The following is a 27,147-nucleotide window of genomic DNA, read 5'->3' as shown; positions in this document are numbered from 1 at the left end:
TTCTTCCCATTTTCGATTTCTGTCAAAATCCAACGACCTCCACAATCTCCCAAAAACGCTTTCTTGAGTAAGTTTCTTGATCTTTTAAAAAAAACAAACTATCTCAAAGAATGGCACGACATGATCCTAATTCATTTGCTGATGAAGAGATCAATCCTTTTGCGGTAAACAGCTCCGTTCCATAAATCTTGAATAGAAACGTCTGATCTCTCTGTAATATTTATCCATGTGGTCTCAATTTATAATGTTGTAGAATAATACAAGTGTTCCTCCTGCGAGCAACTCTCATCTCAAGCCACTTCCACCGGAACCTTATGATCGTGGTGCAACCATTGATATCCCGTTGGATTCTGGCAATGTACGATATCTTCAATACGTTCTGCATTTTACCTTTCATGTTTACTCAAAATCTGGGAAGATGACATGGGACATCTCATTTTTCTCATTCTGTTTAAAGGATCTTCGAGCTAAAGAGATGGAACTTCAGGCTAAGGAGAACGAATTGAAGCGGAAAGAGCAGGTGATTTCTAGTTACCGAGTCTCTTCAGTCGATATCCAAGCTAATCTTGAGACTTACAGTTCCAATGTGGATTGTATCTAACCCATCTTCTTTTTATCATTGTAATGCAGGAGCTTAAAAGAAGAGAGGACGCAATAGCGCGAAGTAGTGCAATCTTTCTACATATGTTTTACTACATCTTCCAATGACCTTTTTACGAGTTTTTGTAACTAACCTGATACGGTTGTTTTGGTAGCTGGGGTTGTCATTGAATAGAAGAATTGGCCGGAGTTTTTCCCCATAATCCATCATGACATTCCAAATGAGACTCCAATTCATCTACAGAAGATCCAATACGTCGCATTCACCACACTGTTAGGTCTGTAAACCCGCCTTAGACCGCTGCTAATAATCCAGACAAAAGTTTAACTTGTGGAAAAATTCTTGAACTATGCAGGTTTAGTAGGATGCCTCTTGTGGAATATTGTGGCAGTAACTGTAGCTTGGATCAACGGAGGAGGTTACTATTTTTACCCAAACGATCAGTTCCATAATGTTATTTCCTCTGACCATGTTGATCCATCTGATATGCTTCGTTTTTCAATCAGGTCCCACTATATGGCTCCTCTCTATCATCTACTTCATTGCTGGGGTACCTGGAGCTTATGTCTTATGGTACCGTCCTCTTTACCGAGCTACCAGGTAAAAAAACCAGCTTTCTTAGTATATGCTGGAACTTTCTCGGGAACACGATGCATTGTGTAAAGATATATGACATGAGTTAATATACAACGTGTGTGTACCTCTTGCAGAACTGATAGTGCCCTGAAGTTTGGAACCTTTTTCTTGTTTTACGTGGTAAGAAAACCGCATTTCCATTGGTCAATTTCCTCTGCATTAAAGGTTTTCAGGAAGCCATAAGAAAATAAACCCGCGTCTTGTACTTTTCAGTTTCACATCGCGTTCTGCGGCTTTGCTGCAGTTGCTCCACCAGTCATCTTCCAAGGAAAGTCCCTCACGTAAGAGTCTTCTTCTTCATGAAAGCATCAGAATCAGCCTTTCAATTTTACATTCTTCAACGATTCGTTATTAATGAAGATGTGGAAACCTTTTGAGTCTTTGATGAGCTCTGATTCCATGTATTTGTTGGTTTTGTGGACAGAGGTTTCTTGCCAGCAATCGAGCTTCTAACTACTAATGCTGCAGTAGGGGTAAGTAACTTTTCTGCCCGATTAGAAGTATTTTACTTCGGATTATGGGAGTTTTCTTACCTAATTTTCTTCTTTTTTACCCTCACAGATAATGTATTTCATTGGTGCTGGGTTCTTCTGCATCGAAACACTTCTCAATATCTGGGTCATTCAGGTTTCTCCACTTCTTCTACTCCAGAATTTATCAACTTGTAAATCACTTCAATCCATCTGTTTTTCAAACCCATGACGTGCTATACTCGATTTTCAGCAAGTATATGCATACTTCCGAGGGAGTGGCAAAGCTGCAGAGATGAAGCGTGAAGCTACAAAATCGACCTTGATGCGTGCACTATGAAGCAAACACTCTTCACCAGAAGATGTATCAATGGCGGCTTGAGGTTAAAACCTTGAATCATCCACAAAACATTTGACACAACCCTTTTCTCTGCAAAGTCTAGGCTGGCAACTGTTTTTTTGTTTGAATTACTTTGTAAAGACAAATCGCTTACATGGAGACCTCAAGCAAAATTGTGTGGTTTAAAGTTGTTAAAACCAATTTCTTCATGAATACTAGAGCAAGGTCCCTAGAGGGATACAAATCTTTACAGCTTTCTAATGAGCGTCAATCCAGCTCTGTCCAATAGTCTTTGCTACTCCTCGTCTCACCATTAACTTACGAATTCTGAGTGCATCACCATGGCGACCAATCGCCTTGTACATGTTACTGAGAAGCACATAACTCATGTGGTACTTTGGTTCCAACTCCATCATTCTCTTTGCAATCCGCTCTGCAATAGTGGAGGCATCTGCATTTGCAGCACAAGGTCCAAGCAGAACTCCCCACAGAGACGCATCATTTCTACACTCTGCTCCCTCCAACAGAGTCTCCGCTTCTTCAAACAAACCTGCGCGTCCTAGAAGGTCAATCATGCAACTGTAATGCTCAGTACCTGGTTTAATCCCGTAACTTTTAGCCATCAACGCAAAGTAATTCCGTCCCTCGTCAACCAAACCTGTATGACCACATGCAGTGAGGACCGCGATAAAACTGATATAGTCAGGCTTTATCCCCTTTTTAACCATATCATTGAAGAAACTAACGGCTTCTTCACCTCTTCCATTTTGCGCCAGCGCAGATAGCATTGCGTTCCATGTTATCATATTCCTAAAAGACATCTTGGAGTACACACGACTAGCAGAATCAATGCATCCGGACTTCCCATACAAGTCAACTAAAGCCGATTCCACAATCACATTATCACAACATCCTCTTCTCACGTACTGGCCATGAATCTCTTTCCCAAGTCTAACTGCTGCCAAACCAGCACACGCCTTAAGAACAGTGCCGAAACAGTAGAGATCTTTCTCTTCCATCTCCCTGAACATCTCAATCGCTTTCTCATGCTCTCCGTTCTGACAGTATCCCCCAAGTAGGGCAGACCAAGATACGGTGTTTTTCTTAGACATCCTATTGAACACTTGCCTAGCTTCCCATACGGATCCACATTTACCATACATATCAAGAAGACTACTCTCGACCACCACATTGCTACCTATCCCACATGTTATAAGCTTCCCATGAATCTCTTTCCCTTGCTTCAGCCTCCTCAGATTACCACAAGCTGTCAAAACCGTTCCAAAAGTAGACCCATCGGGGACCAACCCTTTTCCCCTATGCATCGCGTAAAAAAGTCCCAAAGCTTCCTCATACAAGTCGTTCTTAGAAAACGCAGAGAGTACAGCTGTCCAACAAATAACATCTGGTTCAGGCATTTCGTCGAACACTCGGCGTGCATCTACTGGTTCTTGATTCACACCATACATATACGCCAATGTGCTCGAGATAACATGGTTCCACTCGAACCCAAGACTAATAACAACACCATGGAAGCACCTCCCTGACCTAACGTCACCGAGCTCAGAGCAAGCCTTAATTGCCGAAGACAACGTAAACGCGTTCGGCTCTAAACCAAAACTCACCATCTCCACAAACACCTCAAGCGCTTTAACGTGTTCATTATCCCCAACGTATCCAGACATCATCGAGGTCCATGAAATCTCGTCTTTGACGAACATTCTATCGAAAGCTCTCCGAGTCTCTCTCATATTAGGTCCCAGCTTGAAGTAGAGCGAGAGCAAGCTGTTCCCAACGTAACGGTCAGCTTCCATACCCGATTTGACGACATGGGCGTGAAACTGAAGGCCGTGGGCAAAGGAGACGACTTTAGTGCATGTTTGTAGCAGAGACGCGTAGAGTCTCGGCTTCGCAGACGCGTCTGTTGAGTTGAGTATCCGAATGGCGTCGGTGAGCTGACCCGATTTACAGAGCTCCAGGATCCGAATGGCAGATGATGAAATCGAAGGGCCGTGACATTGAGAGAAGCGTTGACTGAAATGGCGCGTCAGGCTGCGATTCATCGGAGGCGCCCACAATCACCACCGGTGAACAAATTTGTGAATACAAAGTCACACTCAATAAAAAAATATTATCAATGTCTAAAACCAAAACATAAGCACAAATAATTAATGTAATGTTTTCATATACATAAATTATACGATTTTTGTGAGATTTTATAACTGATTATTGAATTTCACATATCAACCTCAAATCATGATTTTACAGGTTACTAATAAAAAGTTCCATCAAATTCTATAATTTTTTTTTTGTATTCACAATATTTGTCGTATGAGTTTCTAAAAGTTTTAACAAATATGTATATTTAGCAATGTCGTATAAATTTTGTCTCATACACTATACAACTACGTACAGTATTATTATATATTTATAAAACTTTANTACAGCCCAAGGTCTGTGATGAACCAGCAGTGAAAGATTCAGAACCGGCTGTTTCTGACAACTCTAGGCCCATGGAAGGTGAGACTGAGCCAGTTGTTGTGTCTGTTGCTTGCCCCACCATGGATTTGGATGATTCAGGGTCGAAGAAAACAGATGAGGGTTTGGCTTGTTCTATTGAAGTAGGGTTGAAGAAGGTAAGTTTGGCGATGGATGATGATGACAAGATTGTTGATGCTAAAGGGAAAACGGATTCTTCTGAGTCTGAGAGCGAAACCTCAAACTCTTCCTCAAGCAGTTGTGCTAGTGGTAGCAGTGAGGAAGAGGAGAGTGATGAAGATGAGAGCGACCAAGAGGAAAATAACAAGGAAAAGAAGTTTGAAGATCACATGGTCTTGGGGAAAGAGGATGATCTAGCAAGGGAACTTGAAGAGGGTGAGATAGAGAATTTAGGTGAGGAGTATGGGGATGACGAAATTGAGGTTGTTGAAGATGATGATGACGATGATGATGATGATGATGACGATGATGAAGTGAATGAGATGATTGCTTGGAGCAATGATGAGGATGATGACTTCGGTTTGCAAACAAAAGAACCTATAAGGTCAAAGAATGAACTCAAGGTACCTATGCTTCAGCTTTTCACATTTCATAGCTATTAGTTGTTGATTTTTATTTTGTCTCTTAGCCCTAGGTATATATGTTGCTGGCTCGAGTGCTGAAGCGTTGTTTACTTGAAAGAATTAGAGTCCATTATCTTTGTAGAGTAAGAAGTATGTTCCATTATATTTGTAGAGTAGTTGAAAGAATTGCAATCCATCCATCAATCCATTAAAAGTTGCAACAAGAAACCTACGTACCGTCCTCAAGCTATTTGGCATTACTCTGTAGGCATAGAAGCCTTCTTTTTGCTGAGTAAATTATGAAATNAAAAAAAAAAAAAAAAAAAAAAAAAAAAAAAAAAAAAAAAGGAGGGACTGATAGGAACGGCTAAAACCCTAGATTGGTGCCAGTGGGGAACACCACAAACAGAGAAGAGTAGTACTTTTAACTCTCTGCTCTTAAAAGTTAAAACCCTAAACGTATCTGCGTCATAAACCCTCGCGCCTTTGCTCTCTCTTTCTCAAGTAGTAGTAAGCTAACTAGCTAAGCTGCCTTTATTTAAGTTAGCCGCCGCTTTTAACTCTGAGAGAAAGTCATGTTCTTTCACTTTCTCTCTTCTTGCCATGGTTGGGTTTCTCGCTAAACCAGCCAAAACCGTTGAAGAAGAAGAGCTGCTAGCTCTGCAAGTCCTAGTCGATCAACAAGACCCCAAGGTAAAAGCTTTCAAGGACACTCTTGATTTCCCTTCCCTCGATTCTTTTCTTGATTTCGATTCCGTCTCTTGGTTTGGGAGTAATCGAAACGTTGAGGAGTTTAGCATTGAAGATACCGACTTTGGTTTCTTTGAGAACAATATGGATATGGTTCAAGAAACTGTTAAGTCTGAGTCGATTGAGAGAAAGCCTGAGCTTTGTGATGGCATATCTGGCCAAGTTGCTGTGAGTTCGATTAGTCCTGAGTCTATGGTTGAAGAAAAGCCTGTGCTTTGTCATGTCATGTCTGAGCCAGTTGGAGTGAGCTCTATTGAGGCTGGGTCGGTACAGCCCAAGGTCTGTGATGAACCAGCAGTGAAAGATTCAGAACCGGCTGTTTCTGACAACTCTAGGCCCATGGAAGGTGAGACTGAGCCAGTTGTTGTGTCTGTTGCTTGCCCCACCATGGATTTGGATGATTCAGGGTCGAAGAAAACAGATGAGGGTTTGGCTTGTTCTATTGAAGTAGGGTTGAAGAAGGTAAGTTTGGCGATGGATGATGATGACAAGATTGTTGATGCTAAAGGGAAAACGGATTCTTCTGAGTCTGAGAGCGAAACCTCAAACTCTTCCTCAAGCAGTTGTGCTAGTGGTAGCAGTGAGGAAGAGGAGAGTGATGAAGATGAGAGCGACCAAGAGGAAAATAACAAGGAAAAGAAGTTTGAAGATCACATGGTCTTGGGGAAAGAGGATGATCTAGCAAGGGAACTTGAAGAGGGTGAGATAGAGAATTTAGGTGAGGAGTATGGGGATGACGAAATTGAGGTTGTTGAAGATGATGATGACGATGATGATGATGATGATGACGATGATGAAGTGAATGAGATGATTGCTTGGAGCAATGATGAGGATGATGACTTCGGTTTGCAAACAAAAGAACCTATAAGGTCAAAGAATGAACTCAAGGTACCTATGCTTCAGCTTTTCACATTTCATAGCTATTAGTTGTTGATTTTTATTTTGTCTCTTAGCCCTAGGTATATATCTTGCTGGCTCGAATGCTGAAGCGTTGTTTACTTGAAAGAATTAGAGTCCATTATCTTTGTAGAGTAAGAAGTATGTTCCATTATATTTGTAGAGTAGTTGAAAGAATTGCAATCCATCCATCAATCCATTAAAAGTTGCAACAAGAAACCTACGTACCGTCCTCAAGCTATTTGGCATTACTCTGTAGGCATAGAAGCCTTCTTTTTGCTGAGTAAATTATGAAAGTTTGTTAACTTTTGCAGGAGCTTCCTCCAGTTCCAGCTGTGGATGTCACTCTGGAACCGCATCATGCCACACTTCCTGTTGGAGTTGTTCTTTCGGTATAATAAACATTACCTTTACTTGTTTGCAATTGCTTCTCTGTTTGATGTGTTGACAATCCTCTGCTAAAAGTATACCCGTGCNGCCAAAACCGTTGAAGAAGAAGAGCTGCTAGCTTTGCAAGTCCTAGTCGATCAACAAGACCCCAAGGTAAAAGCTTTCAAGGACACTCTTGATTTCCCTTCCCTCGATTCTTTTCTTGATTTCGATTCCGTCTCTTGGTTTGGGAGTAATCGAAACGTTGAGGAGTTTAGCATTGACGATACCGACTTTGATTTCTTTGAGAACAATATGGATATGGTTCAAGAAACTGTTAAGTCTGAGTCGATTGAGAGAAAGCCTGAGCTTTGTGATGACATCTCTGGCCAAGTTGGTGTGAGTTCGATTAGTCCTGAGTCTATGGTTGAAGAAAAGCCTGTGCTTTGTCATGTCGTGTCTGAGGCAGTTGGAGTGAGCTCTATTGAGGCTGAGTNTGGTTAACTGAAAAAAGAACCCCATTGGGACTGGTGGATGAGATCTTTGGACCCGTAAAATGCCCTTACTATATTGTGAGGTTCAATTCAGAGAGCGAAGTGCCAGAGGGGATTAGTCAAGGAACACCTGTCTCTTTTGTCGCAGATTTCGCTCAACATATCCTTAATATCAAGGAACTGCAGAAGAAAGGTTACGATGCATCTGGGGATAACGACGAGGAGATACCAGACGAGCTAGAGTTCTCAGATGATGAAAAAGAAGCTGAATACAAAAGAATGCAGAAGATGGAGAAGAGAGGGATGATGAATGACCAAAAACCTGGTAATACAAGAAACAAGAAGAAGAAAAACCGAGATCTCGGAAGGCCTACAAACAATTCCTCAGGAGAATGGACAGAGAACCAGGGAGCTAGTTCTCTAACCTCAAGCCGTTCTGATCCTCAGATGGGTGGTCCGGTTCCAACTCTTCTTCCGCGTCCTCAAATGGACGGTTTTCCTCCAAACAATGCAGCATGGAGGCCCCAAAGTAATCAGCAGCACCCTTACNGATTAGTCCTGAGTCTATGGTTGAAGAAAAGCCTGTGCTTTGTCATGTCGTGTCTGAGGCAGTTGGAGTGAGCTCTATTGAGGCTGAGTCGGTACAGCCCAAGGTTTGTGATGAACCAGCTGTGAAAGATTCAGAACCGGTTGTTTCTGACAACTCTAGGCCCATGGAAGGTGAGACTGAGCCAGTTGTTGAGTCTGTTGCTTGCCCCACCATGGATTTTGATGATTCAGGGTCGAAGAAAACAGATGAGGGTTTGGCTTGTTCTATTGAAGTAGGGTTGAAGAAGGTAAGTTTGGCGATGGATGATGATGACAAGATTGTTGATGCTAAAGGGAAAACGGATTCTTCTGAGTCTGAGAGCGAAACCTCAAACTCTTCCTCAAGCAGTTGTGCTAGTGGTAGCAGTGAGGAAGAGGAGAGTGATGAAGATGAGAGCGACCAAGAGGAAAATAACAAGGAAAAGAAGTTTGAAGATCACATGGTCTTGGGGAAAGAGGATGATCTAGCAAGGGAACTTGAAGAGGGTGAGATAGAGAATTTAGGTGAGGAGTATGGGGATGACGAAATTGAGGTTGTTGAAGATGATGATGACGATGATGATGATGATGATGACGATGATGAAGTGAATGAGATGATTGCTTGGAGCAATGATGAGGATGATGACTTCGGTTTGCAAACAAAAGAACCTATAAGGTCAAAGAATGAACTCAAGGTACCTATGCTTCAGCTTTTCACATTTCATAGCTATTAGTTGTTGATTTTTATTTTGTCTCTTAGCCCTAGGTATATATGTTGCTGGCTCGAGTGCTGAAGCGTTGTTTACTTGAAAGAATTAGAGTCCATTATCTTTGTAGAGTAAGAAGTATGTTCCATTATATTTGTAGAGTAGTTGAAAGAATTGCAATCCATCCATCAATCCATTAAAAGTTGCAACAAGAAACCTACGTACCGTCCTCAAGCTATTTGGCATTACTCTGTAGGCATAGAAGCCTTCTTTTTGCTGAGTAAATTATGAAATTTTGTTAACTTTTGCAGGAGCTTCCTCCAGTTCCAGCTGTGGATGTCACTCTGGAACCGCATCATGCCACACTTCCTGTTGGAGTTGTTCTTTCGGTATAATAAACATTACCTTTACTTGTTTGCAATTGCTTCTCTGTTTGATGTGTTGACAATCCTCTGCTAAAAGTATACCCGTGCGATTTGTGTGTTTACAGATAATGAGCACACAAGTAATAGTTGAGGGAATGGAAAAGCACAGTCCTTTGACTGAAGGTTCTATCCTCTGGTTAACTGAAAAAAGAACCCCATTGGGACTGGTGGATGAGATCTTTGGACCCGTAAAATGCCCTTACTATATTGTGAGGTTCAATTCAGAGAGCGAAGTGCCAGAGGGGATTAGTCAAGGAACACCTGTCTCTTTTGTCGCAGATTTCGCTCAACATATCCTTAATATCAAGGAACTGCAGAAGAAAGGTTACGATGCATCTGGGGATAACGACGAGGAGATACCAGACGAGCTAGAGTTCTCAGATGATGAAAAAGAAGCTGAATACAAAAGAATGCAGAAGATGGAGAAGAGAGGGATGATGAATGACCAAAAACCTGGTAATACAAGAAACAAGAAGAAGAAAAACCGAGATCTCGAAAGGCCTACAAGCAACTACTCAGGCAAATGGACAGAGAACCAGGGATCTAGTTCTCTAAGCTCAAGCCGTTCTGATCCTCAGATGGGTGGTACGGTTCCAACTCTTCATCCGCGTCCTCAAATGGACGGTTTCGGATCTAGTTCTCTAAGCTCAAGCCGTTCTGATCCTCAGATGGGTGGTCCGGTTCCAGCTCTTCATCCGCGTCCTCAAATGGACGGTTTCCCTCCAAACAATGCAGCATGGAGGCCCCAAAGTAATCAGCAGAACCCATATCAGTTTCCTCCTATACCTAATCAGATGGGAATGCACAATCTAGCCCCAATGCAGATACCTTTGATGGCTATGCAGAGTCAAAATNCTTGTTCTATTGAAGTAGGGTTGAAGAAGGTAAGTTTGGCGATGGATGATGATGACAAGATTGTTGATGCTAAAGGGAAAACGGATTCTTCTGAGTCTGAGAGCGAAACCTCAAACTCTTCCTCAAGCAGTTGTGCTAGTGGTAGCAGTGAGGAAGAGGAGAGTGATGAAGATGAGAGCGACCAAGAGGAAAATAACAAGGAAAAGAAGTTTGAAGATCACATGGTCTTGGGGAAAGAGGATGATCTAGCAAGGGAACTTGAAGAGGGTGAGATAGAGAATTTAGGTGAGGAGTATGGGGATGACGAAATTGAGGTTGTTGAAGATGATGATGACGATGATGATGATGATGATGACGATGATGAAGTGAATGAGATGATTGCTTGGAGCAATGATGAGGATGATGACTTCGGTTTGCAAACAAAAGAACCTATAAGGTCAAAGAATGAACTCAAGGTACCTATGCTTCAGCTTTTCACATTTCATAGCTATTAGTTGTTGATTTTTATTTTGTCTCTTAGCCCTAGGTATATATCTTGCTGGCTCGAATGCTGAAGCGTTGTTTACTTGAAAGAATTAGAGTCCATTATCTTTGTAGAGTAAGAAGTATGTTCCATTATATTTGTAGAGTAGTTGAAAGAATTGCAATCCATCCATCAATCCATTAAAAGTTGCAACAAGAAACCTACGTACCGTCCTCAAGCTATTTGGCATTACTCTGTAGGCATAGAAGCCTTCTTTTTGCTGAGTAAATTATGAAAGTTTGTTAACTTTTGCAGGAGCTTCCTCCAGTTCCAGCTGTGGATGTCACTCTGGAACCGCATCATGCCACACTTCCTGTTGGAGTTGTTCTTTCGGTATAATAAACATTACCTTTACTTGTTTGCAATTGCTTCTCTGTTTGATGTGTTGACAATCCTCTGCTAAAAGTATACCCGTGCGATTTGTGTGTTTACAGATAATGAGCACACAAGTAATAGTTGAGGGAATGGAAAAGCACAGTCCTTTGACTGAAGGTTCTATCCTCTGGTTAACTGAAAAAAGAACCCCATTGGGACTGGTGGATGAGATCTTTGGACCCGTAAAATGCCCTTACTATATTGTGAGGTTCAATTCAGAGAGCGAAGTGCCAGAGGGGATTAGTCAAGGAACACCTGTCTCTTTTGTCGCAGATTTCGCTCAACATATCCTTAATATCAAGGAACTGCAGAAGAAAGGTTACGATGCATCTGGGGATAACGACGAGGAGATACCAGACGAGCTAGAGTTCTCAGATGATGAAAAAGAAGCTGAATACAAAAGAATGCAGAAGATGGAGAAGAGAGGGATGATGAATGACCAAAAACCTGGTAATACAAGAAACAAGAAGAAGAAAAACCGAGATCTCGGAAGGCCTACAAACAATTCCTCAGGAGAATGGACAGAGAACCAGGGAGCTAGTTCTCTAACCTCAAGCCGTTCTGATCCTCAGATGGGTGGTCCGGTTCCAACTCTTCTTCCGCGTCCTCAAATGGACGGTTTTCCTCCAAACAATGCAGCATGGAGGCCCCAAAGTAATCAGCAGCACCCTTACCAGTTTCCTCCTATACCTAATCAGATGGGAATGCACAATCTAGCCCCAATGCAGATACCTTTGATGGCTATGCAGAGTCAAAATCAAATGATGTTCCAACCACAATTCAATGGTGGCCAGATGCCAATGCCAATGCCAGGTGGACCTGGAGGCTTAAACTTCTTTCCAGGCCAGGCTTCAGCGCCATGGCCTGCAATGGTTGGTCAGAACTGTTTCAACCAACCCTTTGGGATGGGTCGCGGTATTCAGCAGCAGCCATTACCGAATGAGCTGAATTTTAATCTGTTTTCTCAAGGTCTTCAGATGCACCGGCCACAGTCTCAAATGCACGGGCCACAGTCTCAGATGAATCCACAGTTCCAAATGCCACCACAGTTCCAAAGCCACCAGCAATCTCCAATGAACCCGCAGCACCAAATGATGCACCCACCACAGTCTCCAATGAACCCGCAGTTCCAAAGGCAACCACAATCTGATATGAGACAAAACCCGCAGTCACCAACTAACTCGCATTCCCCAGTGCAAACACAGTCTCAAGGGTTTAGCAGCGGGCAGTCTTCTGAACGGGGAAGGGGGTTCCGTGGTCGTGGTAGAGGTAGAGGTCGAGGTCGGGGTAGGGGTCGCTTTGGACGTGGTCGAGGTAGGCAACAGTCGGGCTGAAACTGTTTCTTGTGAAGCATTTTTGATGTGTGTCAAAAATAGGCTTTATGTAGTTTTTGTATGCCAGTTTTCTGACTCTAAAAAAGAAAAACAAAGCTATGATGATATTTCTTCTTGCACCAGATTTTTTTTTTTCTTTCACACATATTTTCTAATTGCTGCTAACAGAAATAACCAAAACTTACCAAAAAAAAGTCAAAAGGGATATAGACTACTATATATAGTCTCTACTCACTAGTCGGCATTTTTGAACAGTGAATTCAGCAGAGCAAAAGAACAGTTAATTTCGTTACTAATCTAACGCATTCATATCCGTTGATAATGCCACATGTACTTCATCGCTCGTAGGTTGCGAGTCGTACATGATCATTAAAATTATGTCTTATAGTACTGATCTTTTTTGATTTTGGCAACAATTAAAGGGGCAGCTTAACGCCACGAAAATGTCACACGTACCTAAAATTATTAACTGACATGTCTCTCTGTCTCTCTCTTCTTCCCCGCGTCTGACTTCACATTCTCTTTTAAAGAAAGCTTTGATTAATCAGTTGACAGTTTTATATCGATTCTTCTTCTGCGAAGAGAGAAGATTGGAATTTCATCTTTTATTTCTCTTTGCCCACTTGTTAATTGTTATCCTCTGTCTCTTTCAGCAAACGTGAATAGTGTCTCTAATTTTAAGGTAATTCAAGACTTAAACTTGAAGTATCGTCTTCTTCTCCTGTCTGCTTTTTTTTTCTTTTTTCTTTTTGGTGGAAATCAAAAATTGAGATTAGATCTGACTCAGCAGCTTTGGTGGACTCAGAAAGACAAAACCTTTTTCTCTTTCCATTGGCTGCATGCCAAGAAAGGCAATTACTTTCGGTTGCCGCAGCGGATGATTTTGCTGAACTCGCCCAATTCTGAAACTTTGTTGCAATTGCAAATCTCTCTTCTTGGTTTCGAATCGTATCAACAACCCTTGTACTATTTGATTTGAAATCAGATAAAAGATTCAAGGGATTTGGTACTCTACAGACAAATTCTCCAACGTCTAGGTATCTGAACTGGGTGGGATAGGATTAGAGTGGTTAGGAGGGAATGAGAAAATTGTATAGGAAGCTCAGAGACCCATTCGCTAGGGTGAAGAGACATGTTACTACTTCACATTCAGCAGGGTTTAGAGACAGAAACTGGATGTTCCCTTTTCTAGCAAGCTTGATCATGTCTATTACACTACTGTTGTTGTTTATTTCTGGGCAATTCGACGGCGGCTTCAATACGGAAGAAGCTCAATTACCACCATTAGATGTTGTTGAGGCAGAGTCTAATAATGACTACTTTGTAGAATCAGGTTTCGAAAAATCTCCGGCAACTCCTCATGTTGTACAACCAGAGCCTCCTACTCCTCCTAGGTTAGCTTATTTGATATCAGGAACCAAAGGCGATAGTCATAGGATGATGAGGACTTTACAAGCTGTCTACCATCCTAGAAACCAGTATGTTCTGCATTTGGATCTCGAGGCTCCACCTCGGGAACGGATGGACCTGTCCATGTCTGTTAAGAATGATCCTACTTTTCGTGAGTTGGACAATGTTCGCGTCATGGCTCAGTCTAATCTTGTTACTTATAAAGGCCCTACAATGATTGCTTCTACTCTTCAAGCCGTCGCCATTTTGCTGCGAGAGAGCTTACATTGGGATTGGTTTCTTAATCTTAGCGCCTCAGACTATCCTCTAGTAACACAAGATGGTTAGTATAATACTCTCTTTATAATGTTTTAGTAGTAGTCTCTGATCTGTTTCCTTGGCAGTTTTTGGTTCCTTGTGGTGGACTACTCATCCTTTTGAGCTTCATATTTACTTGTGACTTATATAAGTGTATGTGGCTTTTCTTGCAGATTTGCTACATGTCTTCTCAAACCTGTCTCGGAATGTCAATTTCATCGAGAATACGCAGCTCACCGGATGGAAACTGTAAGTAGAAACCATGCTTTTTTATTCGTGTCATACTGGAATCTCAAAGCATGTCTAGTTACTTGGACTTTCTTTGCAGGAATCAGAGGGCTAAATCAATCATTGTTGATCCTGGCCTATACCTATCAAAGAAATCTGACATTGCTTGGACTACTCAACGACGATCACTTCCAACTTCTTTCAAGCTATTCACCGGTTAGCTTCTTTAATCTCACAGTTTCATTTCCTTTGAGAAAGATTATGGAACGTCCTAAAGATGAGATATCTTAATTCTGCAGGCTCAGCTTGGATAATGTTGACACGGTCTTTCCTCGAGTACTGCATTTGGGGATGGGATAATTTCCCAAGAACAATACTAATGTACTACACAAATTTCGTATCTTCTCCTGAAGGATACTTCCACACAGTGATCTGCAACAGCAAAGAGTTTGTCAACACTGCTATTGGGCATGATCTACACTACATTGCGTGGGACAATCCTCCAAAGCAACACCCAAGATCTCTCTCCTTGAAGGATTTTGACAATATGGTCAAGAGCAAAGCTCCCTTTGCGCGTAAGTTCCACAAGAACGATCCTACGTTAGACAAGATCGATAGAGAGCTATTGGGACGGACACACCGGTTTGCACCAGGAGGATGGTGTGTTGGGAGTTCAGCTAATAACAATGATCCGTGCTCTGTACAAGGCGACGACTCTGTGTTGAATCCTGGACCTGGTTCTGAGAGGTTGCAGGAGCTTGTTCAGACACTTTCATCTGATGAATATAGGAGAAAACAGTGTTCTTGAAGTTATCTAGTGATCACGCTAAATATAACGTTGTACAGTATATTGTTTTGTTTGATTATAAATTTTGGTTACAGAAATTTCCTTGAAACACATGAATCAAGAAAGTGGGAAGTGTACCTCAGAGAGGTGGAACTAGGACAACAAGTCAACAAGAACAAGTGAGGTGGGCTTTTATGGGCCAAATATAGCCTGAAGTGGCATGATATGGGGGACCAAGAATAAGCCCAAACAGCTTCTACACAACAAACAATGAAAAACAAAAAATCGCCGTTGCCGGGGATCGAACCCGGGTCACCCGCGTGACAGGCGGGAATACTTACCACTATACTACAACGACCTTGTTGTCTATCGAAGTACAAAACGATTAATAACTACGTATGACTTGTTATCTCTACCACTTAGGCCTGCTTGCGTTGTTGTTGTTAGTCGCGTTTGTTGCCGCCAACACCGAAAGCTCAATTTCAATGTCTTCATCGTACGCGTCGAACTGCACTAAATTGATCTCTCTCACCAAACAATTGAGCTCTTACGCGAGCCAAGGACACCATGAACAAGCTCTCAATCTCTTTCGACAAATGCATTCTTCGTTCGCCTTACCTCTCGACGCACACGTCTTCTCACTCGCTCTCAAATCGTGCGCCGCAGCTTTCCGTCCTGTTCTAGGCGAATCAGTCCATGCCCACTCCTTCAAATCCAATTTCATTGCCAACCCTTTTGTGGGATGCGCGTTACTCGATATGTACGGTAAATGCTTATCTGTTTCTCACGCTCGTAAGCTGTTCGACGAAATTCCTCAGAGGAATGCTGTCGTTTGGAACGCTATGATTTCGCATTACACGCATTGTGGTAAGATTAGGGAAGCGGTGGAGTTGTATGAAGCTATGGATGTTTTGCCAAATGAGTCTTCTTTTAATGCCATCATAAAGGGTTTAGTGGGCACAGAAGATGGGTCTTATAAAGCAATTGAGTTCTATAGGAAGATGATTGAGTTTAGATTCAAGCCTAATTTGATCACGCTTCTTGCTCTAGTGTCTGCTTGCTCAGCCATTGGTGCTTTTCGTTTGGTGAAAGAGATTCATTCATATGCTTTTAGGAATCTGATTGAGCCGCACCCTCAATTGAAAAGCGGGTTAGTAGAGGCATATGGGAGGTGCGGATGCATTGCCTATGTACAATTGGTTTTTGAAGGTATGATTGATAGAGATGTGGTTGCTTGGAGTAGCTTGATATCAGCTTATGCACTTCATGGTGACGCGGAATCTGCTCGCGGAACATTTCAAGAAATGGAATTGGCTAAAGTACCACCTGATGACATAGCGTTTCTGAACGTGTTAAAGGCTTGCAGTCACGCTGGATTAGCTGATGAGGCTCTTGTTTACTTCAAGAGAATGCAGGATGATTACGGTTTGCGTGCAAGTAAGGACCATTACTCGTGTTTGGTGGATGTCTTAAGTAGAGTAGGGAGGTTTGAAGAGGCTTACAAAGTGATCCAATCTATGCCTGAGAAGGCAACGGCTAAGACATGGGGGGCTTTGCTCGGAGCTTGTAGGAACTATGGTGAGGTTGAGCTTGCGGAGATTGCTGCAATGGAATTGTGGAAGATAGAGCCAGAGAATCCGGCGAATTATGTGTTGTTGGGGAAGATATATATGAGTGTTGGAAGACAAGAAGAGGCAGAGAGACTTAGATTGAAGATGAAGGAGAGAGTAGTGAAGGTTTCACCTGGTAGTAGTTGGTGTTGAGATTGTTTACCTCAGGAAATTGTTGTAAGCTCATACACACACATTTTAAAATCAAGATTGTACAATTTAGATGATATTCTTCAATTCAAAGGAAATAATATGCAAAAGTATTATCCAAAAGAAGTCTGTAATTTGTGATCTTGTAACAAGTTAAGATAGCATAGAATATGATGGAATTTGACTTTTGTAATGCCGGCCAAATTTGAGCTAATCACACATTTCGGAAATCTAAACTTTTTTAAGTTTCAACCAATTGGGCCGGTTAAAATCTAACCGTAAAAGGGCAATTTTGACTTTTGGCATAGAGATAGACTGATAGAGGCTAGGGTTTTGACCAGCCGCGAGCTATATAACATCATCTTCTTCCTTGCTCTGTTTCTTACAGTTTATCGATCTTTAGATATGTCTACTTCTTCTTCGTCTTCAATAGCTTAGGGTTTTATATGTACAAATATATATAGATTATGGTTAGCAGGAGCCTCCCGGGCTAATCTGATTACAAGAGATGAGGAAGTAAGCCCCAAAGCTCCTGCTAGATTTGTTTTTGGCCGTTTGTGTTGCAGATTCGCCTTATTCCTTAGGCTCTTCTGTGTCAAAAAAGCGGCTATATCTCTTTAATGGTAGCCATGTTCTTGTTTAGTGTTTTGTTAATGGGCGATGATTATAAACTTACCCGCGCTTCTGAGATGCTTCTTTAGGTCGATGAAGCATATACGGTAAAATACATGGTTGAATTTCTTAATATGAGCCTTGGAGTTCTCTTGTTTTCTCGTCTCCAAAGTTTTGGTTTTTTTGAGTTTTGTTTTGGGCAGTGATGATTAATTGTAACAGCTTGATACGCCAGTTCTGCTTCAGATTATTCTTGATTGAAAAAGCTGTATTCATATCTGAGCCTTTATTAGTGTTTCTTTTACAAAGTGTTTGTTTTCGAAATCTTTGATTTGTCGATGATGATATAATCCAATCTTTACGAGGTGCAGTGGAGCTGAGACCCTGTTTTTCAGGGAGAACCCCTTGGCAGAAGCTGCAATTTCTATGATTTCTTTGGGTTTTACTGAGACTTCACTTCATTACTTTATCGTTTTTGTTTTTCTTTAATTTCTGAAATCTATTTGAGTTTAAACTATACACTTGCACTTGTTTCTTAGTGCCTGTAGTCTGAAAAAACTCATATATCTTCAAGTGTTCTCATCAGCTTCGTCTTATCTTAATAACCATGAGACTAGGAGTTAAACAAGTTCACTACATTATCATCTTCTTCCAAAATTAGCCCGTGTTTTTGTTTTGCTGTGTCCGAGTTTAATGCTGCCTTTATTCATGAGATTGGAAATAAATTACATTGTTAACGAACGGCTTTGGTGGATTATAGAAGTTGATTTATTTGGCCGTTACACATTCTTGTAAATGAGAAAGGTTGGCAATGATATATTATGATTTAAGGGAAATTAAGATTGGTACAAGTTGTTGGAGAAGAATGGGAATTGTGCTATGTTTCAAATTTCTTGATTCCCTCATGTAGAATCGTAGCAAAGGCATCCATCCATTGTTTACTTCTCTCCATTACTGCCGTCTCTGGACTCTGCCAATGCAATTGAACCTCCTGTTTCTATGTGTGCAATATCCATTTTGCAGGGCTTTCCTAACCCAAAATCCATATCATACATTCTCAGCTTTGGAGCTCCTGCTATTGATGTTGGAAAGCGTGACATTGCCCATTTGCGTACTCCTTGTCCCCAACTTGGGGCTGTTTTCAATAGATCACTTGATAACATATCACTGATTCTCGCTGTCAGTGCATTCGAAGCAGCCAAAACGTCTTTTTGTCCTAGCAAATCTCGTTTCTTGACTGATACGATACCAGGAGCTATGCAGTTGCCAAAGTATGTTTGTGGTATTGGTTCTGTTTCTGCATACTTGAGACGATTCCTGCAATCCACATTAATCATCAAGTGAAAGACCTCATCTTTGTCTCCCTCTCCACTTCCTTCAATAAGCGTCTTGATCAAGCTCACCCAAGTGAACGCTAGATACACCACGAAGGTAGAAACAGGAGACTGATAATCAGACTGCTCTGTAACCCAATGCTTGAGATTTTCTATCTGTTTACGGCTCATTGTAAAAGTAGCTCTGACCATGTTCTCAGACGTGGCATGTGAGCTGTAGTTTTGACTCCAAAACCTCTCCAAGTGTCCTTTAGCTACCTCGCCTGGGTCCTTGATCATGTTTCTGCAGCTGTGATCAGGCGGAGAGGGTAGAAGAAGCGTGGCAGCTGGATCTTGGCCCTTGGATTTGGTCAATGTCATCCAATACTTCATGAAATGACTGAAGGTGACTCCATCTGCTACAAAATGAGTAGCTGAGTTGCCTATACAGATTCCGGCTCCAGGGAAGATGGTGACTTGCATCACCCTCGTTGGCCGCATCAGAATTCCTTCTGGAGAGACATGAGGTGGAGGTAACTTTGGCATGACGCCATGCAACACTCTGATATCTTTAGCAGAATCGGCTTTCAAATCATTGAAATCAGCTGTTCCAGTGGACTCTGCAACAATGAGAAGAAGAGAGTCTTCACCATCCTTGTAGCGTAAGTAGGGAGGATCGGGACGAGGCGGGATGATTAGTTTGCCGGCGTATGGGAAGAAATGTTTGAGGGTAATGGAGAGTGATTGTTTGAGGTTAGGTAAAATGTCTTTGAGGAAACAATCAGTTGAGTTTTGGTAAGAGAAGAAGAAGAGAAACTCGGAGAGTGGTAGATTGAGCCATGGGGCATCGAAGAAGGTGAGAGGAAGAGTGGTGGATGGAACGGTGCCTTTTGGGGGAGAGATGTGAGTGGTCTCGATGACGTTAGGAGGTTGAAGATGAGCCATGGTGTTATGTGATTGAGCTTTGAGGAAATGAGTTGCTTTGTTTTTATAAAGGAACGTGTTGTGTTGTCTTGAACCAACTGGGCAAGTGAAGAAGTACATACCAACTTGAAGTGTTTAATTTGATTAGACGCTCTCTCTCTCTCATGTGCTTCAACCTCCACACCAGTCAACCACCATTATGTTTGATAAAAAAAAACATTTATTGGGCCTGTATGATGTTTCTTATTGGGCCTTTAATTGTTCAGTATTTTATATTATTATTACCTTGAAAACAAAATCATTTACACAATTAAAATTTATTTTCATAAAGTACAGTTTTTTATTTGTTTTTCCAGATATATAAAGTATAGTTGAATTGTAAGAATAAAAAGCTGTATTTAATGAAAAATTGAAAATATATATTATTGCATACAATATAGCGGGAAATTATGATATGAAAATTTTAATTGTGTATATGTATTTGTTTCAACTTTCAACAAGGTGAAAATGTAAAATACTGAAAAATTAAAGGCCCAATAAAAACATAATAAAGGCCCAATAAAAAATGTTTTTTAATCAAACATAATGCTACGTATAAATCATATCTCTCTTGCATTTAATTGCATTCATCTGTTTTATGCCGCAAAGGCTTGGCATAACTCGAGTTTTGATTAACGTTCCTGTATCTTGGGATGAGGGATTATAGAACAAGTCTTGTTTTGTTACATTTCCCTGGTGGCAACATATAGCATATATGATTGATGTTAATGGTAAATTACATGTTACGGCCCCACAGGGCATGTTTTTTAATTACAACCCATATAATTAATTATTTTAATCAAACTGAATTTGAGTATATGGTAGGGTAAGGAAACTAAAATCTAATTGATCAGTTATAAGATATAGTTGTCTTATTTTTACTTTGTGGCTAAAATCTGGATTTTTTAAGTTTGTCTTCCCGTGAGAGAAAATGTTGACTTATAGTAGTGAGTGCAAATTTCTTAATAAAACAAAAACATAATTACAGTGTGAAAATAAATCATTATTTTTAAAATAAAAGTGAGATAGTGGTAAAAAAGAAAACAAAAAATTACACATCAATATCTGTTTCAACTAATTTACATATAAGTGCATCATTCTCCTTTCTCAGCAAAATAATACGTTGCAGATTCACAACATTTTTTGTTTCTCATAAAACTAAATCCAGTTCCTAAATCCTAATATTTCTCTCACTGTCCTCCCGATCTCTTCCATTATCTATATATGAAATCATTTCTTCTTGCAATTGATCATCTAAGTCTGTACGTTTTATATTCTTTGCAATCAAACGAGTTGTCACTCTCCCTTCTATCAATTATGTGATTATTTGGTATTTATTGGGTCAGCATCATTTTGTATAAGTTGTCAATAATTGCAATCTTCTTTTTATCACTTTTCTTTTTTGGCTATTGATTTTGTGAAGATAGTTTACTTGAGAATCTGCGGGAAGCCGGGTATATGTATAGAAGACACAGACTTCGATTTAAAACTTTCGTGGAAAATATATTCCGATGAAGAACACTTCCACAGAGCAAATCGTGTAGCAAAAACTGTCTGGATCATGACCAACTCAAGGTAATAATCGTTGTTTAGTTTTAACATTTGTTTTTGTTAAGCACAAATTCGTGAAATACCCTTTAGATCTTGAAGCACGTTTTACCATGTACAAAAAAAGAAAGAACATACAAATATCTACATGTAGGCTAATGTTGATTTTTGTGAAAAAACCATGCATTAATGTTTGGTGTGACATAATTTTTTAGATATTCTATAAGACTCAAATTATAAGTTTGATTGATGTTGAGAAACTATTTTTTCAAGTTTTGATTAGTGTATTAATTTTCATAAACATGTAATCACACTAACGTTTTTATTATAAAAAAAAAAACACTATGAAATTATGTTTGGCCCGTACGTGGTACGGGATTAATACTAGTAAACTCATAATTCCCCAACGCTTGGGCATTGTTAGGATTGTCTATCATCATCATCGTATCATCTTCTTGATCACCCACGAGTTGACTCCATTCTTGAGCTTGATAAATCGGTTGCACCAGCAGTTGAAATCGCTCTTCTTGTTCGGTGACGTCTTCGCCTTCGTTATCTTTCATCAGGAATTCCTCTACGTCAAACATTTCTTGCCTCCACTTCATCATAACGTCGTCGTTGTTGTTGTTGTTGTGCATCGGAGGAGGAATCGGTAACACTTCTTCTAGTTGTTTTTGTTGCTGCTGAGTAAATTCACGTTCTTCTTGTCCCCCTAGCCTAATCATGATGCCGTTGTTGTTGTTGTTCATCGGAGGAGGAGTCGGTATCACATCATTGTTGCCGCTCTGCGTCTCTTCGTATAACTGTTGTTGTTGCAGTTGAATAACACGATCTTTCTCTCCCTCTCGCATCAGCATATCAAGCTCATTAGCAAGACCGGCTAAACCAGCCTCTTCTTGCACTTTTTCAGTAGCGTCACCATCTCCATCTAGCATTGTCGTCTCAAGTTCATCAGCAAAACCGGTTATATCAGCCTCTTCTTGCACTTGTTGATTCGACATCATTACGTTCTTGCTGTTTTCGTGGATCTGCCCCAGAGGAATCATCGGTATCTCTTCTTCTTGTTGTTGTTCAGTAATGTCACGATCTTCTTGTCCCTCTAGCATTATCGTCTCAAGTTCATCAGCAAAACTGGTTAAATCAGCTTCTTTTTGCACTTGTTGATTCGACATCATGACGTTGTTGTTGTTGTCGTGGATCTGCGGTATCTCTTCTCCTTGCTGTTGTTCAGTAGCGTCACGTTCTTCTTGTCCCTCTAGCATTATCGTCTCAAGCTCCTCAGCAAACCCGGTAAAATCAGCCTCTTTATGCACTAATTGGTTCGGTAGGATGTTGTTGGTGTTCTCCGCCGCCACCTGAGGCTGAGGCTGAAGTTGATATTGCGAATGAGGCCGAGGCTGAGTCTGAGTTTGAGGAACATAGTTAATGCGTTTGTCCACTTTCGTCTTTGTCTTGTCTCGGATCAGACACAAGACCAAATCTTGGAAGCCCTCGTCAACTCCGTGAAGAGAATACTCGGTCATGCGCCAATCGGTCTTCTTCTTTTCTCCATTCACTATGGTGTGGTACGTAAGAAGCTTCTTGTAACCAATGATTTTATTTCCGTCCTTGATATTTCTTTTCGTGACGCCGCTTCTCCAAACGCCAGCTTTGCTTCCTCCTCTTCCTGGTACACTCCGGCTTGGTCTCTTGTCACGAAATTTCGGAACAAAGTAGTACCATTCCTTCTTCTTGAAAAGACGATTGCTTACGTGAGGAAGAAGCCACGGCTCGGCCTGGTAGACGTCCATAGTTGTTATGTCGACACTGCTCTGCTTCCTCTTCATCATGTTGGGAAGATGAAACCTCACCAGCCCTAGATCATTGGGAACAAAACGTGTTCCAACCAGATGATGATACGGTTTCTCCATATCGTGGATTCGAATAAGACCTAAGGTATATAAATTCCTAGATTAGTTTTTCTTTCTCTCTCTCTCTCTCAAATCTTTTGTTGTAACGAGTTTTGAAGTAGGAGGATGCTGCTATAGATATATATACATATATAGACCACATTATGGGCCTTATACGGAAATTCTTTTTGTCGGTGATTAGCAGAATTAATCAAACATTGTAATGAGATTATCTGATTATTTGAGAATTGAGATATGTACATAGATAAAGTTAGAATCTAGAAGATATCAGGATCAGTTAAAGTCGATAAAAAGGAAAGAAAGATATGAGATACATCATGCATGCATGAAGAGTATAGGGCTTAGAACAAATAATATACACGCGCGTACGAGGCCCAAAGGGTTACTAGGAACTCGGAATAGATTCTAGACGTATAGTACTAGGAACTATTTTATGCATTTATTAATATCATTCTAATTTGTTATATATAACTAAAACCTTTTCTGATTGACACAAGGATTAAGTTAGTGAAACGAAATCTTGGCTTCTTAAAAGTTTCTTAGACTATTTTCGAAAAAAGTAATTATTAATTTAGTTATATACGCAACGCAAGCTCTGTTTTTTGTTTTTGTTTTTGTCCCTGTCTAGTGAACTATATATATATATATAGCGAAAACAGCAGGTCCCGATTGTCTAGATGGGAGGTTGATGAACAGTTGGGCTATAAAGAAACATATATACATTTTATAAAAACTAGGAAACCGAATGAACATTGTTATATTCATATACATATATAAATAGGAGGCAAATCCATGAGTAAATGCCAACCAAAACTATTATTAGAAACAGAACTAATAAGAAAGGAAGAAATAAAAAAGTAATTTTCGAGATGTTTATGATATCAAGACAACCAAGATGGTTAATCCGTCGTCTGACAGATAGGGTCAGATTACTATATGATCGTTACGTTGCAAAAACACCAAAGAATAAAGAACCCGTAAGAGGGTGGTAGAGAACGCCATTGATGAGCCTTTCGAATGCTTGCTTCATAGTTTTATGGGTTTTTGATAATGTGGAGATGGGTGACAAGTGGAAACTACAAATCAGGTAAAGCTGTACAGTGACCATGCTCCGGGCGTAGGCGTATCTTTATTTTTCTCCATCTTTATAATTAGATTTTAAATTCAAGGATCAAAAGTGGACCTAATCCGAATACAACAGTTTATATACATCAGCCCATAGAATTATCTATATGTGACAGACTATTCAGATCCATTTGATTACTGGATCGACAGATACATCCCATACAAACTTATATATTTCGATTTAAGAGGAAAAAAAACACAAATAATTCAAACACAGTTTTTATATACTGTAAGTTCTATCACATGGTTTTTCGTCAAGATCTGAAATTCTATCTTATATTATTGACAATTTTGTAACTGTACCATTTTTTTAATAATCAACTTGCCTGTTATAATTTGGTGTTATNGGGGGGGGGGGGGGGGGGAAGAGGAAAATAAACCAAACTTTGCGCCGCACATTTTTCGTTTGGGAACACCAACCATGTGACGCATTTACGTTCATTATTGTTAATCAAGTTATAAAACAAATCTTCGGAAGTTTCCCTGTACGTAGCCTTCATATTATTTTGTTTGCAAACAAACAAAAACTTTAAGCGTCGATAATATATAATAAACCTTTGCTTGATTAACACTATCTCTTTATATACTGGAGGACCCTTATTAATCATCTTCTTTAATTTATCTGCAAACTCTATACATCATGAGTGAGATGATGGTGAAGCTTCCCGGACACCATCATCTTCTACTAACTAGAGCAATATTTTCCGAAACTTGTTTTGAGTGCGGTGACGATATAGTCGCGTTAAATGGTTACTATTGCAAGATTTGTAAGGAGGGGTGGCACACAAAATGCATGCCAACAGCACCAGAGATCAACCACCCATGTCACCCAAACCATGCGCTCAAGCTTCTCATAGACGGGGCACCTGCTTACACCGACGGTAAATGTCATTTCTGTCGAGAAAATCTGAAAAAGTTGTATATCATTGTTTTACGTGCAATTTCACCGTGGATCTGAGATGTGGGATGTCACCAAAGCAAGTAACGATTGATGAATCCAAGTGCCACAGCCATCCACTCACCCTCATGGCGAGACAAGTTTCTTTCTTATGCAATGTTTGTGGTACGCATGGTGAGCGCAACCCTTATGTATGTACTGCCTGCTCTTTCATGGTCCATGAAGATTGCATGGATAGACCCCATGTCATAAACATAAATCGTCATGATCATCGCATTTCCCACACTTATTCTCTTTGTTTTGGGAATATGATATGTAGAGTTTGTCGTCTGGATGTGGATTGGATGTATGGAGCCTATTCTTGCTCAAAGTGTCCTGAGTTTGTGGTGCATTCTAATTGCGCAACAAGCCAAGAAGTATGGGATGGTAAGGAACTCCAAGGAGTACCAGAAGAGGAGGAAGATGAGCCAATGTTCAAAGTGATTGAAGAGAATGTGATTAATCATCAGATGCATCCCTCTCATAATCTAAGACTCACTGCAGATGGTGTTGTTCGTGACGATGGTGTAAGATGTCAACTATGTGACGGTTCCGTTTATTCTGCCAAGTTATACAGCTGCATGGAATGTGACTATGTTCTTCATGAAACATGCGCTTATCTTCCTTTAAAAAAACGACATGGTTTGAGTAGGTCTCGCATTTCACTTAAAAAGGGGCCTGATGATATTGGTCATTACTTTAATTGTCGAGCCTGTAAACAACTGTCAACAGGCTACAGGTATGTATCTGGAGATGGAAGCATATTGGAACTAGATCTGAGATGCGCCGCAGTTGATTGGTCGTGTGACCATGAGAGCCATCCCCATACCTTATTTCTCACCAACTTAGCCAAGGACACTTGTGGAGCCTGTGGCAACAGCAAAGACTATGTGTTGCGTTGCGTTGAATGTAAGTATAACTTGTGTTACAAGTGTGCTACTTATCCAAAGAAGATAATGCACAGGTGCGATGACCATCCACTGGTGTTGAGCTTTGGGGATAAGGAGCAGCATGGGGAATACTGGTGTACGGTATGCGAAACAAAATTTGATCCAAAAGAATGGTTTTATGAATGTGAGAAGTGTGGGATCGTTTGTCATATTCAGTGCGTTTTTGGAGACTTTGCAAATCTCAAACCTGTTGGACTCTTTAGCTGGAACAAAAGTGGAGTGATTCGCAACAAGAGTGTCACACGACCACATTGCCACTATTGTGGGATTCGTTGCCGTGTTCCTTTTATTTATAGAGTTTCCGAGGATTACTTTTGTTCTTTTGATTGCTTAGAACCTAAGTCAGAGTACATGGAAGCTATGAAGGCCGAAGCCGCTCGTAAGAGGCTATTTGAACTTGAGCTGCAGGAAAAAACAGAAAAAGTGTTCACTCTAAAACGGGAGTATCTTAGATCTCGTAATCCTGTTCGTAGAATTGATCGACCGTTTTGAGTCGTTGTCGTAGAACAACTTTCTTTATTTAGATAGTAAAAGGATAATACAATGTGTTTATCAACTATTACCTAATACTAATAGTAAATGAGTTTGATGTTTCTGTATAATTAGTTGTTTTATTCACATTTTTTGAATGAATTCATCTAAATACAAGAGGCCAAAATAAACGAACATTTTATCTTGTTACAAATAGTAACCAATATTTTGTTTTGGAGGACGCTCGCCGCTTTGGGCCTAATTTGGGTTATATTATTTGGGCTATAAGCCCGATGAGAAAGAAAACCTAATCCTAATCGGCTAATCCTATTGCTCTCGTTGACTTTTCAGAATTCAAAATCAAAAATCTTCGGTTCGACCAAATTAATGCCAACTCTAATTTCGTGTCTGGTTTGGTTTACTTTCAAAGT

The 27,147-nt window shown here is 40.5% G+C and overlaps 6 protein-coding genes, 1 non-coding gene and 2 pseudogenes across 8 annotated transcripts; 6 read left to right on the top strand and 3 right to left on the bottom strand.

The window, feature by feature from the left end:
- On the top strand, window positions 7-2,057 carry LOC104738849 (annotated as a pseudogene).
- LOC104738850 (pentatricopeptide repeat-containing protein At1g03540-like) lies at window positions 2,056-4,186 on the bottom strand. Of its 2 annotated transcripts, XM_010459061.2 has the most exons (2): window positions 2,805-4,186; window positions 2,056-2,705 (listed from the first exon to the last, which is right to left on the bottom strand). In XM_010459061.2, the coding sequence occupies exons 1-2, from the start codon at window positions 4,108-4,110 to the stop codon at window positions 2,305-2,307; spliced, it is 1,707 nt and encodes a 568-aa protein (XP_010457363.1). In that variant the 5' UTR covers window positions 4,111-4,186; the 3' UTR covers window positions 2,056-2,304. The 2 variants fall into 2 exon arrangements, with proteins under 2 accessions (XP_010457363.1, XP_019091682.1); XM_019236137.1 differs by having other exon boundaries at window positions 2,056-4,186.
- Window positions 5,486-10,206, top strand: LOC104738848 (H/ACA ribonucleoprotein complex non-core subunit NAF1-like). The gene is made up of 4 exons (XM_019235401.1): window positions 5,486-6,747; window positions 7,071-7,148; window positions 9,384-10,159; window positions 10,203-10,206. Exons 1-4 carry the CDS (start codon window positions 5,713-5,715, stop codon window positions 10,204-10,206), a joined length of 1,893 nt encoding a protein of 630 aa, XP_019090946.1. The 5' UTR covers window positions 5,486-5,712.
- On the top strand, window positions 10,180-12,543 carry LOC109128906 (H/ACA ribonucleoprotein complex non-core subunit NAF1-like). Its single transcript, XM_019236138.1, has 3 exons — window positions 10,180-10,628; window positions 10,952-11,029; window positions 11,131-12,543. The coding sequence occupies exons 1-3, from the start codon at window positions 10,215-10,217 to the stop codon at window positions 12,403-12,405; spliced, it is 1,767 nt and encodes a 588-aa protein (XP_019091683.1). The 5' UTR covers window positions 10,180-10,214; the 3' UTR covers window positions 12,406-12,543.
- LOC104738847 (beta-glucuronosyltransferase GlcAT14B-like) lies at window positions 13,486-15,225 on the top strand. Its single transcript, XM_010459058.2, has 4 exons — window positions 13,486-14,137; window positions 14,286-14,361; window positions 14,441-14,556; window positions 14,640-15,225. Exons 1-4 carry the CDS (start codon window positions 13,486-13,488, stop codon window positions 15,146-15,148), a joined length of 1,353 nt encoding a protein of 450 aa, XP_010457360.1. The 3' UTR covers window positions 15,149-15,225.
- TRNAD-GUC lies at window positions 15,414-15,485 on the bottom strand. Its single transcript has one exon. It is a non-coding gene; the product is annotated as a tRNA-Asp (tRNA).
- On the top strand, window positions 15,592-17,028 carry LOC104738846 (putative pentatricopeptide repeat-containing protein At1g03510). Its single transcript, XM_010459057.2, has one exon. The coding sequence runs from the start codon at window positions 15,613-15,615 to the stop codon at window positions 16,888-16,890; it is 1,278 nt and encodes a 425-aa protein (XP_010457359.1). The 5' UTR covers window positions 15,592-15,612; the 3' UTR covers window positions 16,891-17,028.
- Window positions 17,285-20,024, bottom strand: LOC104738845 (coumaroyl-CoA:anthocyanidin 3-O-glucoside-6''-O-coumaroyltransferase 1-like). The gene has a single exon (XM_019235381.1). It carries the CDS (start codon window positions 19,854-19,856, stop codon window positions 18,438-18,440), a length of 1,419 nt encoding a protein of 472 aa, XP_019090926.1. The 5' UTR covers window positions 19,857-20,024; the 3' UTR covers window positions 17,285-18,437.
- LOC104743133 lies at window positions 25,004-26,747 on the top strand (annotated as a pseudogene).

This window comes from Camelina sativa, chromosome 14 (genome assembly GCF_000633955.1).
Source record: "Camelina sativa cultivar DH55 chromosome 14, Cs, whole genome shotgun sequence".
Taxonomy (NCBI): Eukaryota; Viridiplantae; Streptophyta; class Magnoliopsida; order Brassicales; family Brassicaceae; genus Camelina; species Camelina sativa.
Note: the sequence above shows the minus strand (reverse complement) of the source record. Positions and strands in the feature narration are given on the sequence as shown.

Bases quoted from the DNA above. Each gene is read 5' to 3' on its own strand.
- LOC104738850 (XM_019236137.1), bottom strand. From the start codon at position 4,110: ATGAATCGCAGCCTGACGCGCCATTTCAGTCAACGCTTCTCTCAATGT.
- LOC104738848 (XM_019235401.1), top strand. From the start codon at position 5,713: ATGGTTGGGTTTCTCGCTAAACCAGCCAAAACCGTTGAAGAAGAAGAG. The intron at 6,748-7,070 runs GTACCTATGCTT...TAACTTTTGCAG, and splicing joins GGTCAAAGAATGAACTCAAG to GAGCTTCCTCCAGTTCCAGC. The intron at 7,149-9,383 runs GTATAATAAACA...GTGTGTTTACAG, and splicing joins CTGTTGGAGTTGTTCTTTCG to ATAATGAGCACACAAGTAAT.
- LOC109128906 (XM_019236138.1), top strand. From the start codon at position 10,215: ATGGATGATGATGACAAGATTGTTGATGCTAAAGGGAAAACGGATTCT. The intron at 10,629-10,951 runs GTACCTATGCTT...TAACTTTTGCAG, and splicing joins GGTCAAAGAATGAACTCAAG to GAGCTTCCTCCAGTTCCAGC. The intron at 11,030-11,130 runs GTATAATAAACA...GTGTGTTTACAG, and splicing joins CTGTTGGAGTTGTTCTTTCG to ATAATGAGCACACAAGTAAT.
- LOC104738847 (XM_010459058.2), top strand. From the start codon at position 13,486: ATGAGAAAATTGTATAGGAAGCTCAGAGACCCATTCGCTAGGGTGAAG. The intron at 14,138-14,285 runs GTTAGTATAATA...CTTTTCTTGCAG, and splicing joins TCCTCTAGTAACACAAGATG to ATTTGCTACATGTCTTCTCA. The intron at 14,557-14,639 runs GTTAGCTTCTTT...TTAATTCTGCAG, and splicing joins TTCTTTCAAGCTATTCACCG to GCTCAGCTTGGATAATGTTG.
- LOC104738846 (XM_010459057.2), top strand. From the start codon at position 15,613: ATGTCTTCATCGTACGCGTCGAACTGCACTAAATTGATCTCTCTCACC.
- LOC104738845 (XM_019235381.1), bottom strand. From the start codon at position 19,856: ATGTACTTCTTCACTTGCCCAGTTGGTTCAAGACAACACAACACGTTC.